General features: G+C 45.3%; 1 protein-coding gene across 5 annotated transcripts in view; it reads left to right on the forward strand.

The window, feature by feature from the left end:
• Window positions 1-14,175, forward strand: part of slc44a5b (solute carrier family 44 member 5b) — a 389,888-nt gene that overhangs the window by 184,746 nt on the left and 190,967 nt on the right. The window contains exon 1 of one of the 5 annotated variants that reach the window (XM_048601656.1): window positions 710-787. The exons of the other annotated variants lie outside the window; for them this stretch is intronic. Within the exon in view, the coding sequence (XP_048457613.1) occupies window positions 751-787 (37 nt within the window). The 5' untranslated portion in view covers window positions 710-750. Of the gene's footprint in view, window positions 1-709; window positions 788-14,175 lie in introns of those variants that run through there. 5 annotated transcript variants of the gene reach the window in all.

Raw genomic sequence — 14,175 nt, forward strand, 5'->3', positions numbered from 1 at the left:
GAGATAGGGAGGGTGTAGGTACTTGGGAGGTGACAGAGATAGGGAGGTTGTAGGTACTGGAGGACGTGACAGAGATAGGGAAGGGTGTAGGGGCTAATGGAGGCGACAGAGATAGGGAGGGGGTGTAGGGGCGGAAGAGGCGACAGGGATAGGGAGGGGTGTAGGGGATGGAGGAGGAGACAGAGATAGGGAGAGGTTTCGAGGCTGGAGGAGGTGACAGAGATAGGGAGGAGTTTAGAAGCTGGAGGAGGTTACAGAGATAGGGAAGAGTTTAGAAGCTGTAGGAGGTTACAGAGATAGGGAAGAGTTTAGAAGCTGTAGGAGGTTACAGAGATAGGGAAGAGTTTAGAAGCTGGAGGAGGTTACAGAGATAGGGAGGAGTTTAGAAGCTGGAGGAGTAGACAGAGATAGGGAGGGATGTAGGGGCTGCAGGAGGAGACGGGATAGGGAGAGGTGATTTTAAAATACTCCCTCTTCAGAATAACACACTATTTTCTCGGATTCCAAGGGTGAAATGTACAGGTTACACTTTTCCAATGAACAGTCCCTCCCCTGGGTGAGAGGTTTGTGTAGATCCACAGATTGCTTTGTAGTGTGAATCACTGTTTACCAGTATTCCAGTAAACAGTGTAACTGACGCGAGAGCAGCTCTCTCTCCGCGCCTGGCTGGTTAAACATTAACCTGTTGATGTACAGAGTGCAGGAACGGGAGATGTTGCACTGAGCTCGATCACTGAAAGTTTCTGAAACATGGTGCGGGAGCAGGGAGATTACTATGGCAGGCACGGTGAGTGATCTGGGATCCCTCCAGCTCCTAAAGGGCACCTTTAAACTCTCTTCTCTCCCTGGGTCTGGTTTGCTCGTCTGTTCAGGCTGTTACTGCGCTGGTTACTTGCAATTAGCAATGTGCTGCAAACCGACAGGTTAAGGATTTGAATTCAATGCAGAATGAAGCTTGCACAGAGTTACATTAGTCAATCCGACAGGCTCCTGATAATCTATAGATACAGCTGGAAAGCTGGGGGATGTGGGAGTAATCGGGTCTGCCCTTTCGTAGATCCAGCACCAAAGCAACTGATCAAATGGCCTCCTGTGCTATAATTTTCCCTAATTCATTGGAGTTACAGGCTATAAACAGGCCATTTGGCCCATTTGCTTGATGCTGGACCTACCCCCACGCCTCAACTTCTCACTGTATCAGAAGACCCTTCGATTCCTCTCCCCCTTGTGTGTTTATGCAGCTCCCCCCCTTCAATGTAACGATAGTATTCCCCTCTACCCCTCCCTGTGGGAGCGAGTCCCACATTCCCCTGGTCTCTCGGGAAGAAGTTTTCCTGACTTCCCAATTCGATTTCTTTGTGACTATTTTCGAAGTAAACCTGCTGGTTTAGGTCTCTCTCAGGAGCTGTGACATCTCTGCATTTTAACGCAATTGAATTCCTTCATAATCTTACAGGATTCTGTTCAGTCACCACTCCGTTTTCTGGCCTGTTCTAGTCCATCTGTTTAATCTTTCGTGATTGTTCCAACCTACTGGAAAAGATCTTTTAAGTTCAACACAGCCAGTGTGTTTGCCCTGAAGCAGAGAGAGGGAAGGAGATAAGAGTAATTTTGTTAATAGTCAGTAATTAACGAGTGTAGCACTGTGTTCCATCAGTCTCTCTGGCCTCACACTCACCACTTCACATTCGGAGGATTTTATCTCTGCAATCCTGGTTGATATTTGTCAGAATTGCAACCTCGAGACAGAATAAACTGGGCACCTTTCACCCTCCATAACCTTGAATTACCCAAACCTCTGTTTTGCTGTGTCATAACCCACTCCACATGGTTCTGCCCATTGCACAGTTAATGCTAAGTCCCTGGGGCATGTTGTTGAACAGAGACCTAGCGGCACAGGTACACAGTTCCTTGAAACTGGAATCACAGGTAGACAGGGTGGTGAAGGCAGTGTTTGGTACGCTTGCCTTTATTGGTCAGAGCATTGAGTACAGGAGTTGGGATGTCATGTTACAAGACATTAGTAAGGCCACATTTGGAGTACTGCGTACAGTTCTGGTCACTCTACTGTAGGAAGGAAGTTATTAAATTGGAAAGGGTGCAAAAAAGATTTTCAAGGATGTTGCTGAGACTGGAAGGTTTAAGTGAGAAGGAGAGAGTGGATAGGCTGGGACTTTTTTTTCCCCTGGAGCGTTGGAGGCTGCAGAGTGACCTTATAGACGGTTATAAAATCACGAGGGGCATAGGTAAGATGAATAGGCAAGGTCTTCTCCCCAGGGTGGTGGAGTCAAAAACTCGAGGGCAAAGGTTTAAGGAGAGAGGGGAAAGATTTAAAAGGGACCTGAGGGGCAAGTTTTTCACACAGAGGGGGGTGCGTGTATGGAAAGAGCTGCCAGAGGAGGTGCTGGAGGGGAGTATAATTATAACATTTAAAAGACATTTGGACAGGTACATGGATAGGAAAGGTTTAGAATTAGAATTAGGTTTTATTGTCATGTGTACTCAAGTATGGGGATACAGGAGTACAGTGAAAAAGTGTACAAAGTCTCCATTCTCCAGCACCGTCTTTGGTACAAAGGTATCTAGGTACAAAATCTTGGGTATAAAGTAGAAAAGTAAAGAAATAAAGTTAAAGGTTCAACATTACAGTCTTTAAGTGGTTAGCCATTGGTCTGGATCTGGGCTCCTACTCCCTGACATTGAGACCATCACCAGCATGAAGCAGTTGGCCTGCCTTGTGCCCCTTTATCGCACAGCAGCTGCAGAACAGTGTTGTCTTTCTTCAGCGCAGTCTTGTCCCAACCAACAGCTCTGCTACCATTAGTCTGTGGTGGGCCCATCTAGGCAATGCAGTTGCTGCTGAAGCTGCTGGGTCCTGCACTGGGCCTTGGGCCCAAACTTACCTCCATCCGCCACCAGGAGCACGAACATGACTCCATCCACCACCAGGAGCACAAACATGACTCCCTCTGCTGCCACAGCCGCTGGGAATAAACCTTGCCTCCGACACGCTGGTCACCTTGATGCCGCTTGAGCTGTCCACAGGAGGTCAGTAAAGGTTGAAAGTTTAAAAAAGATGTAAAAAAGTAAAAGCAGACAGAGCAGATGAGCCCTGGGCTTAGGAGCCTGCACACTGCACTGCTGCTCTGCTACCACCTTGACCAGAAGTTTAGAGGGATAAGGGCTAACGCAGGCAAATGGGACTAGTTCAGTTGAGGAAACCTGGTCAGCATGGATGGACCAAAGGCCCTGTTTTTGAGCTGTACGGCTCTGAGACTGTAATGCCCTGCACTTTCTGACCTTTACAGCCCTGTCAGCTGACTCCATTTCAACATTCTCATTCCAGCCCTTGGTCTCTTTGTAATTGCCTCAAATTTTATAACCTCCCTCGGTCTCTGCTTTCTTTTCATTTTGGGATTTTCCTTCCTTCGTTTGAACATTTCACCACCAGGAGATGTTCCTTGAGCTGGCTGAATCCTAGGCTGTGGAATTCTCTCCCAAAACCGCTCTGCATCCCTCTCTGACCTAATTTGTCCCCACAATTCTTTTACTGGCTAGGTGCCACGTGATCATGGGAATATTTGATCACATACATTGTAAGTTGTTGGAGTTGCAGTCAGTGTCTCAGTCCCAGTTGTTGTTGCCTCTTTTGTTTTTGACTTGTGGTGAGTGTTTACCCTCATTGGGACTGGCACGCCCTGAAACAACAAAGTTTCCCCCAACATGGATGTTCCTGGTGACGGGAGCCCACGATCAGGGTCACAGTCGAAGGAAACAAGTCAGGCCATTTAGGAGTGAGATGAGAAGGAATGTTGTCACCCACAGAATGGTGAGCCTGTGGAATTCTCTGCCACAGGAAGTGGTTGACACTGAAACATTGAACGTTTGTAAGAAGGAGTTAGATATACGTTTAAGGGCTAAAGGGATCAAAGGTTGTGAGGAGAAAGCTGGTACAGGGGACTGAGTTGGTTGATCAGCCATGATCATGTTGAATGGTGGATGAAATAACTGCACAGAGGCCAGTATCCCAGCACCAAGTCACCCTTTATTTACAACACAGTACATGGGCCCTGACCAGCAGCTCAGAGCCAGCCCCTAGAATGAGGAGACTCTCTGACACTCCTGTTTATAGCTGTCAGCCAAGGCTCCCTGGCTTCTTTATTCATTCACAGGATGAGGGCATTGCTGGCCAGGCAGCAGTTATTGTCCATCCCTAATTGCCCAGAGGGCAGTCACAACCACATTGCTGTGGGTCTGGAGTCACATGTAGGCCAGACCAGGTAAGGATGACAGTTTCCTTCCCTGAAGGACATTAGTGAATCAGATGGGTTTTTCCCGACAATCAACAATAGATTCACGGTCATCATTAAATTCTTAATTCCAGATACTTATTGAATTCAAATTCCACCATCTGCCGTGGCAGGATTCGAATCTGGGTCCCCAGAATGTTATCTGGGTCTCTGGATTAACAGTCCAGTGAGAAGACCACTAGGCCTTTGCCTCCCCTCAATTGGCCCAGGTTACTAGTACCAATCAGGGATCTCATACTCAATGAGATCTGTCAGGCTCTTGTGTCCAGCACAACAATGGAGCAGGCTTGAAGGGCTGAATGGCCCACTTCTGCCCCTATTTTCTGGCGAAGTCATGTTTGTATCTCAAGGCAGAATCTGTGATGGGGGTGGGGTGCATCCCAAAGGACATTTCCATCACTGACAAGGACCACAATTCTTGCCTTTCCCTGGTGGAGAAGGTGTCGGCGAGATGCCATCTTGAAATGGTTCCCCTTCAGACGGCAGTTAAGAGTCAACTGCTTTGGGGGGCTGTTGTGGTGCAGTAAGAGAGTCCCTACCTCTGATCCAGGAGTCCTGGGTTCAGATATCACCTGCTGCAGAAATGCGTCATCTCATTCTCTGATCAAATTGGTAAGGAAAAATAAAACAGACAACTTTTTTGTAGAAGGCCTGGAGTCACGTGTTGAGCCAGAATGGGGGAGAGGGCAGCAGATTTCTATTTCCAGGTAGGTTTTTAAAGTGAATCCCATGTGGGGTACTTTCCTCAGCACTGACACTGAACACAAATTGTCAGGCTCGACAGTGGAACCCAAACTCCTATTGTTATTCGCAAGGGAATTCTATCATTACCTTTCACATGAATCCAATTGTCAATTCATCAGAAGCCATTTTTCCCCAGGGAGGGGATAGAATGTGGACAGTGTCATTACATTTAAGGGCGAATTTGGATTGAATCATGACTGAGAGAAACTGAGGATGAAGATGGACAGAGATGAAGAGAGGGGATTTGGTGGACTAGGAACACCAGCATTTCTTTGTTCGTTCTTTCATCGGTGCAGGTGTTGCTGTCTGGGCCAGCATTTATTGCCCATCCCTAATTGCCCAGAGGGCAGCTGAGAGTCAGCCACATCGCTGTGGGTCTGGAGTCACATGTAGGCTAAACCAGGTAAGGATGGCAGTTTCCTTCCCTGAAGGACATGAGTGAACCAGATGGGTTTTCTGACAATCGTTTTGTGACCATCATTAGACTCTTAATTCCAGATAGTTTAAATTAAATTCAAATTCCATCCATTGTCATTGGATTTGTACCCATGTCCCAAGAACATTACCTGTGTTTCTGGATCAACAGTCCAGAGAGAACACCAGGAGGCCATCACATCCCCCTGGTGTACTTGGGCCCTTTGGCCTCTTTGTGAATTCTTTGCAACATTCACTGGATTAACAGTTCAATAAGATAACCACATGACCCCTTGCTCTCTCTCTCTCTCAATATGGCTTAAATTAGATGGGAACTTCATGAGGCAGGTGCGAGAGCAATTTGCTGTTTTGAATATTCAGTGTTGATGTTGTTTCGGCTCAGTTCCACAGCACACAGAGCAATGAGCCTCATTCACAGATTGACACAGGCATTTGTCAGACCCAAGCTGATCAGGAGCTTGCTCCATGTTCAAAGGCAGACACTGAGTTTCCTGGCTATTATCTCTCAGTCAGTACTGTTCCCTGATGTTTCCTTTTGTTCAGCAACAGAAACTAAACCATTGAACACTGTCCAGAAAAATATTATAATTCTAATTAGTAAGGAATAACCCCTCCTCCAAAAACAACATGTTTATGTAACACTCTTACTGTGTTACATCATCTTGAATTCATTAACAGAAAAAAATTTCAGGCAAAAGTTGGTGCCGAACTAAATTAGAAAATTGGCTGTAAAGATTTAACACATACAGGAGACATTCAGCCCCATCGCTCTGGATCTGGAGAGTAATCCATTAGAACAATTTCCCTGGTACAACACGGGTATAGTACTGGTGGGGACAGATCTGTTCCTGTATAACACTGAGATACAGTACCAGCGGGGACAGGTGTGTCGCTGTGTAACACAGATACAGTACCAGTGAGGGCAGGTCTATCGCTGTATAACACTGAGATCCAGTACCAGCGAGGACAGGTCTGTTGCTGTATAACACTGCGATACAGTACCAGTGAGGACAGGTCTGTCATTGTATAACGCTGAGATACAGTACCAATGGGGACAGGTCTGTCGCTGTGTAACACTGAGATACTGTACCAGTGGGGGCAGATCTGTCACTGTGTAACACTGAGATACAGTTCCAATGGGAACAGATCTGTCGCTGTGTAACACTGAGATACAGTACCAGTGGGGACAGATCTGTCACTGTGTAACACTGAGATACAGTACCAGTGGGGACAGATCTGTCACTGTGTAACACTGAGATACAGTAGTAGCAGGAACAGGCCTGTCAGTGGCGGTGATCAGAGGAAAAATTTGGAATATTTGTCAGAATTAAATTTGGGTTGCTCGAAACTGTGGGGATAACAATGTCCTTGGAAGCAACATGTTCTCCCAGATAATTTAGCAATACACAATAACCCTCCCTGGGTCAGTGTTGATCACTTGGAGGTTATTGTGTCTGGGAGAAAGGCACACAGTGTTTAGGTGGCTTATTGCACCTGTAGCTTAGATCGATTTCACGCCTTCGTTTATTTTTTAAATGTGACTCTGTTCGACATCTGAAGGGGAGCAAAAAATCTCCAGACCACTATGTTGGCCAGGATCTGCAGAGTTCTCCCCAGTGGGTCAGACAGCATCTGAGGAGCAGGAAAGTTGACGTTTTGAGTTGGGACCCTTCATCAGTCCTGAAACATTAACTTTCCTGCTCCTCCAGATCCACAATATATCGACTTTGACTTCCAGCATCTGCTGTCCTTGCTATCTCTGAGTTCTCCCCAGTGTTCTGGTTCAATATTTATTTCTCAATCAATGTTACACAAATACCTGAATTTGTGCTTATAATATTGTTGTTTGTTGGAGCTTGCTGTTCACCTCTCTGCCAGGTTTTCTCCATTACAACAGGCGCTCTGCTTCAGAGAAGCATTTACTTGCGTGTGAACTGCTTTGGTTTGTCCTCAACTGCTGAAGGCAGTACAGAAATGCGAGTTCTTTTTCTGATATTTTGGCTGGGAGTTTGGAATGACACCACACATCAGAATGAAGAAACCTTTGAATTCAGAGAGTGGGAGAGTGAGACCCAGGAGCACTACAGTGGTCCTCAGTACCTCTTGCGATAGGTTTGGGGACTATCACTAGTATTCATAACCCAATGACTAGCACTCCAAGCGACCCATTCTGTGGACTGTGTTGAGGCCCTGCTGTGTGCGGAGGAGAGACGTGTAGGACAATTGGAACCTGCAGGCATTATCTGGTTAATGACCAACAGCCAGAGAGAGTGCTGCACAGCTTTCACAGTCGGAATCAACCCAAAAGTGACTAGTTCGAGGGCATTAAAAGGGTTTGAAATGCTGGAGATGACATTTCTATTTGCTGGGAGACCAGAACCAGGGGCCATGGAACTAATAAATTCAGTCAGGAATTCAGCAAAAACATCTTTCCCCAGAGAGTGGGAGAATGTGGAATTTGCTGGAAAGGAGGTAGCAGAGTTCCAGTATACAAGGAAACTGGTCTGAAACAATTCAGCAGTCACTGTTTCCAACATATATATTGTTGGCTGCACAGTGCTTTGGAATGTCCTGTGATTGCACAGGGTGTTAGATTAAAGTTGAATTCTGTTCCTGTTTGAGCCGTTTGTAAGTATTTTTTTCTTTTCTTCCATGGAATCCATGTTGTAAAAAACCATTAAAATCAATTTACACCCTTTAATACCCCTCCTCCTCCTTTATGGCACTTCCTAACCCATCCTCCTTAGCTAAATTTTCTGTCACTAGCTCTAAGGTTTCCTTCACTGTCTGGTTGTCACACTTGGTCGTTTTAATGGTGTAATGTGCTTCCAGATAATTACAAGCTCCTGTTTGATGAGAAGGACACCAGGGAACAGATAGAGGAATGTACAGAATGTGTGACTACAGGGACAAGTGTGCAACTTGTTCAACAACAGTTTGTGATTACATAGTGCCTTTCATGGAATTTTTTTTATTTGTTCTTGGGATATGGATGTTTATTTTTCTTTATTCATTAACGGGATGAGGGAGTTGCTGACCAGGCAGCATTTATTGCCCATCCCTAATTGCCCAGAGGGCAGTTCGGAGTCAATCACGTTGGTGTGGGTCTGGAGTCACGTGTAGGCCAGACCAGGAAAGGATGGCAGATTTCCTTCCTTGAAGGACATGAGTGAACGAGATGGTACATGGTTTGCCATGAGCTGAGCTTTCTTCTTTTGCAGGTTTTTAATTAAATTCAGATTTCACCATCTGCCATGGGTGGGGTTCAAACCCATGTCATCAGAACGTTAGCCTGGGGTTCTGGATTATTAGTTCAATGACATTACCGCTGTGCTACTTTCTCTCCCTAAAAGGATGAAAAGTCTCTAGGTGTTATAAAACAAAGTATGACACAATGTTGTGATCACGGTAAATATGGATGATTGAATTTTAACTTTTTTTTATTTGATTTATTATTGTCACACATACCGAGGTAGACTGAAAGTGTGCAGTCCAGGCAGATCAGATCATATCATACCGAGTGCATTAGGGTAATAGAGCAGAGCGAGGAAAACAATGTTACGGCTGCAGAGAAGGTGCACAAAGAGCAAGGTCAATATTAAATTCAAAATTTGAGAGGTCCATTCAGAAACCTGATAACAGCGGGGAAGAAGCTTTTCTTGAATCTGTTGGTGCGTTTGTTTAAGCTTTTGTGTCTTCTGCCTGATGGAAGAGATTATAACTGGCGTGGGAGGGATCTTTGATGTTGGCTGCCTTCCCGAGGCAGTGAGAGTATAGAAGGAGTCACTGGATGGAAAGTTGGCTTGTGTGATAGACTGGCCCGTGTTCACAACTTTCTGTAGTTTCTTAGAGTCCTGGGCAGAGCAGTTGCTGTACCAAGCTGTGATACAAGTGGATAGAGATAGTAAGAACTGCTGATGCTGGAGTCTGAGATAACACAGTGTGGAGCTGGAGGAACACAGCAGGCCAGGCAGCATCAGAGGAGCAGGAAAGTTGATGTTTTTGGTTGGGACCCTTCTTCATGTATCTCTGCTGCTTTCCTTCTTTCTGAAAAAGGGTCCCGACCTGAAACATCAACTTCCCTGCTCCTCTGATGCTGCCTGGCCTTCTGTGCTCCTCCAGCTCCACACTGTGTTGTCTCATACATCTGGATGTGAAGCTGGAGGAGATTCCAGTGACAGGGAGAGGCAAGGCCATGGATGGATTGGAAAATAAGGATGATAATTCTAAATTCAGGCTGTTGCCTGACTGGGAGATAGTATGGTCAGTAAGCACAGTGCGTTGCTGTGGGATCGGGACTTAGTGTGAGGAAAATCACGGGCAGCAGAGTTTAGGATGGCTCCAAGTTTACTGAAGGTCTAATGTGGGAGCCCAGCCATTGGTCATTGGAGTAATGCAGTCGGAGGTATTGAAAACACGACTGAGCTGAGAAAGGGGCAAAGTCATCTGAAATGGAAATAGATGGTGATGGTGATGGTGTGAATCGGAAGTCGGAAGCTCATCACAGGATCAAATATGGCACAAACTTGTGAACAGATTAGCTTAATCTGAGACTGTTGCCACGAAGAGGGATGGGGTCAGTCGTTGGGGAACAGAAATTGCTGGAAAAGCTCAGCAAGTCTGGCAGCATCTGTGGAGTGAAATCACAGTTAACATTTCAGGTCCAGTGACCCTTCAAAAGATCCTGAAATGTTAACTCTAATTTCTCTCCACAGATGCTGTCAGACCTGCTGAGTTTTTCCAACAGCTTCTGTTTTTGTTTCTAATTTACAACATCCGCAGTTCTTCTTAGTTTTTTTTTGTCGGGGAACAGAGTTTGGAGTGGTGACTGAAAAGTGTGGCTTGAATCTTCCTGATAGCTAATTTGATATTTAGTATTTCAAGGTGAGCATAGAGCTGGCAGTGGTACCTAAGAACAAGGGCATAAAATGCAGGAGCTGAAGTAGGCCATTCAGCCCATCAAGTCTGCTCTGCAATTCAATAAGACGATGGTTGATTTGATAATCCTTAACTCCACTTACCTACGTTTATGCCCATAAGCCTTAATTCCCTTGGTGCCTTGTATGGTTTGAGCAAAACCTCTCTATTTTTATTCTCCATTCACTTTAAAACAAAGGCCAACATTTCAATCCCCTTCCCAATTATCCACTGTACTTGGATGCTCGCTTTTGAGAGTTTTGGATGAATACTCCCAAACCCCTCAGTTCTGTAGCTTTCTGCAGTGTCCCTCTGTTTAAGTAATATTCTACTCCTCTGTTCTTCCTGCCAAAGTGCATAATCTCACTTTCCTCCGCATTATATTATACCTGCCAAGGTTTTGCCCACTTGCTGAAGCTGTCTGTCTGAATGGAATTAGCCATTCCAGTCTGAGGGTAAGGACTACTGTGAATGATTCAGACAAGAGGGTGGAGTTTGGGGAGGTGACCTACTCATGGCCACAATCAGAACACAGAGTAGGAGCTGGGATGCAGGATGTTGCCGCAGCGGGTATAACAATGTGGAAATACATGCTTTGAAGTAACATGGAACTTTACAGCTGCCAAATCGGGTTAAACACCCTCCTGGAAGTCACGTCACATGACCTCTGACTTCCAAAAGGTTTCCAACACAGAGAAACCATCCCTTTTATCCCACCCCCCGATATTGTTCTGATAAATCAACTGGAATGTTTGAAGAAAATAACAAAAAGACATGGACTCCCTCATTTTTAAGGACGTTATGAAGGATGATAAACTATTCCCACTGGTTGGGGATTCTAGAACTGGGAGCATAGTCTGAGAATTAGGGCCAGACCATTCAGGAGAGATGTTAGGAAGCACTTTGACACACAAAGGGTGGGAGAGGTTTGGAACTCTCTTCCACGAATGACAGTGGATGGTGGATCAGTTGTTAATTTTTAAACCTGAGATGGATAAATATTTATTAAACAAAGGTATTAAGGGAAACAGGCTAAAGGCAGGGGTATGGAGTTAAGGCCAGGATCAGAATGGCGGAGCAGGCTCAAGGGGCTGAATGGCCTCATTCCAATGTTCTATGACCATAATTTTCCTTCTGTGTTTGTATTATGGCAGAAATATCCCAGGGATTTTTTTTCCTGAAGACTGCTAAGCAATCTTGGAGGACTATGTAACACTATAGCTATGTTTGTACTATTCACCCTTGATCAAAATATTTTTTGAACACAGGTTGAGAAAATGGAAGCCAGCCTGTAGAATTCTGATGGTTCCCTTTGTCCCTCACAAATCAAAGAAAAGACTAATATACAGTATGCCGTGACCAAGCTCTTTTCAATCTGCAAACGATCTGATCCATATTTTGTTCTGAAGGAGGCTAGTCTGAGTCACCTTGAGGAAAGGGTCTGATTCATGCTTTGCTTTGAAAAAGCTGTGGGTAAACACCCTGTTCCCAGTCATGAGTTGAAAATGTATCGCTGCTGGGTTTTGATGAAGTGATAACACAGTCGGTGCAGTCAAGGCAGGGCTTCTGGGTTGACAAAGAAAGGTGAAGCAGCCAATGTGTTTATCACTGGGATAGTTCTGTTACACTATGGTGCCTGTTTAACACAATTACACTCAATATGTTTGTTTAAGAACTCTGCCCTTCCTCCCAGAAACTGTAGAATCCTACAGCACAGGGGAAGCCATTCGTCCTTCATGCTTATACTGGTTTTTTGAAAAAACACACATGTTTGTCATTGAACCCATCCCTTTTTTAGCTTTTTGTAACAGTAAGTTTGTTAATCCTTCATAGAATCCTTACAATACAGAAGCAGGCTGTTGAATTCAATTGAATCCACACCATCCCATCGAAGTGCATCCCATCCATCCCTGTAACCCTGCATTTCCCATGGCTAACCCACCTATCCTGCACATCCCAGGACTCTGGGCAATTCAGCATGGTCAATCCACCCTAACCTGCATATAGGTGCAGGGCTGGATGAACACAGCAGGCCAAGCAGCATCATAGGAGAAGAGAGGCTGACGTTTCGGGCCTAGACCCTTCATCTTTGGATTGTGGGAGGAAACCTGTGCAGACACAGGGAGAACATGTACAGACAGTCACCTGAGGCTGGAATTGAACCTAGGTCCCTGGCATTGTGAGGCAGCAGTGCTAACCACTGAGCCACCGTATGGAAGCAGCTTCCAATGTCTTTTCTGGTTGAGAATCCCAATCTGACAACTGTGAGGAAAAGTATTTCTCCTCTTGCTGTTAAGTCACCCTTAATTATTCCAGTTCCAAGGAGTACAGACCAAATTTCTCCTTCATTACTGAAGCATCACATTGCTGCTTATGTCCTGGTAAACCTCCTCTGCATCCAGCATGTCAGTGCCACGTTCATAATTTCTCTCTAAATGTTCAATGGGATTTTGTTATTGCTGACAAGGCTAGCATTTTGCCCCCTTCCCAGATACCCTTGAACTGAAAGGTTTGTTCAGCCGTTTCAGGGGGCAATTCAGAGTCGACCACATTGCTGTGGGTCTGGAGTCACATGTAGGCCAGACCAGGTAAGGATGGCAGTTTTCTTCCCTAAAGGACATGAGTAAACCAAATGATTTAATACAACAATCAATGATAGTTTCATGGTCACTAAAGCAGAGATCAGCTTTTAATACGGAGAAAAGACAAGAAAATGGAGTTGAGAATTATCTGATCAGCCATGATCTCATTGAATGGAAGAGCAGGTTCAATGGGCTGAATGGCCTACAGCTCCTCCTACGTCTCACAATAATTTCCAGATTTATTAAAGCCTCTTACTCTACCAAATGCCTAGGGCTGTAGATTATGGATACAAGTCCCCAGAGAATGAACTATGCTTCTGGGCCCATAGCCCAGTGATGTTACCACAACAACACTATCTCCCAACAATACATCAAATGAGACACAGCTATTGGGCTTATAAAGTTTGAGCAGAATCTTGTTGCTTTGCTGCTGGATGTGACTGCAAGGAGACAGAGGGAGGTCTTGAGGTGTGAGTGAATCAAGTGAACGCACTGTTGCCCTAAACCCTGTACCCCTCCCTCAACCCTCCAAAAATAGTTCCTTCCATCAGGAAGGTCAAACAGCAGAAACCAGCTTTTGTCAGAATTTGAACTCTGAAGGAGTTATATTCAACCTGACATCTCACCTCTGTTTCACTCACCACAAACGCTGCCAGACCTGCTGAGTTTCTCTCTGTTTATATCAGATTGTGTCCCCTTGTTCTAGTAATGTCCAACTGGAAGAAAGGGTTTCTTCAAATCTATCTTACATTTTTAAATCCCTCCAACCTTCAATACTCAGAAAACACAAGCCTCATTTATGCACATGTCTTCATAATTTAACACTAAACTGGTGAAGGAACAAAATCAGGGGATCCTCTCTGACCCCTCTCGCGCCACTCTCTGGGACAGCGTGTAATCAGGAATATCATTCTGCTCCTGATACCAGCATGTTAGACATCAGAATTTTGATCCCACCACAACAAGTTGTGAAACTGCATTCACAGTATTAGCTGGACCTCCGGGAAGTCAAAAGGTTTTGTGTTCAGTTCCCCTAATGGCTTCAACACAGTCAGGATCATACACTCTGTGCTGTGCTGAGGGAATGCTGCACTGTCAGAGGGTCAGTGCTGAGGGAGTGCCGCACTGCCAGAGGGTCAGTACTGAGGGAGTGCTGCACTGTCGGAGGGTCAGTACAGAGGGAGCGC

Source organism: Rhincodon typus, chromosome 10 (genome assembly GCF_021869965.1).
Source record: "Rhincodon typus isolate 14 chromosome 10, sRhiTyp1.1, whole genome shotgun sequence".
In the NCBI taxonomy this organism is placed as follows: domain Eukaryota; kingdom Metazoa; phylum Chordata; class Chondrichthyes; order Orectolobiformes; family Rhincodontidae; genus Rhincodon; species Rhincodon typus.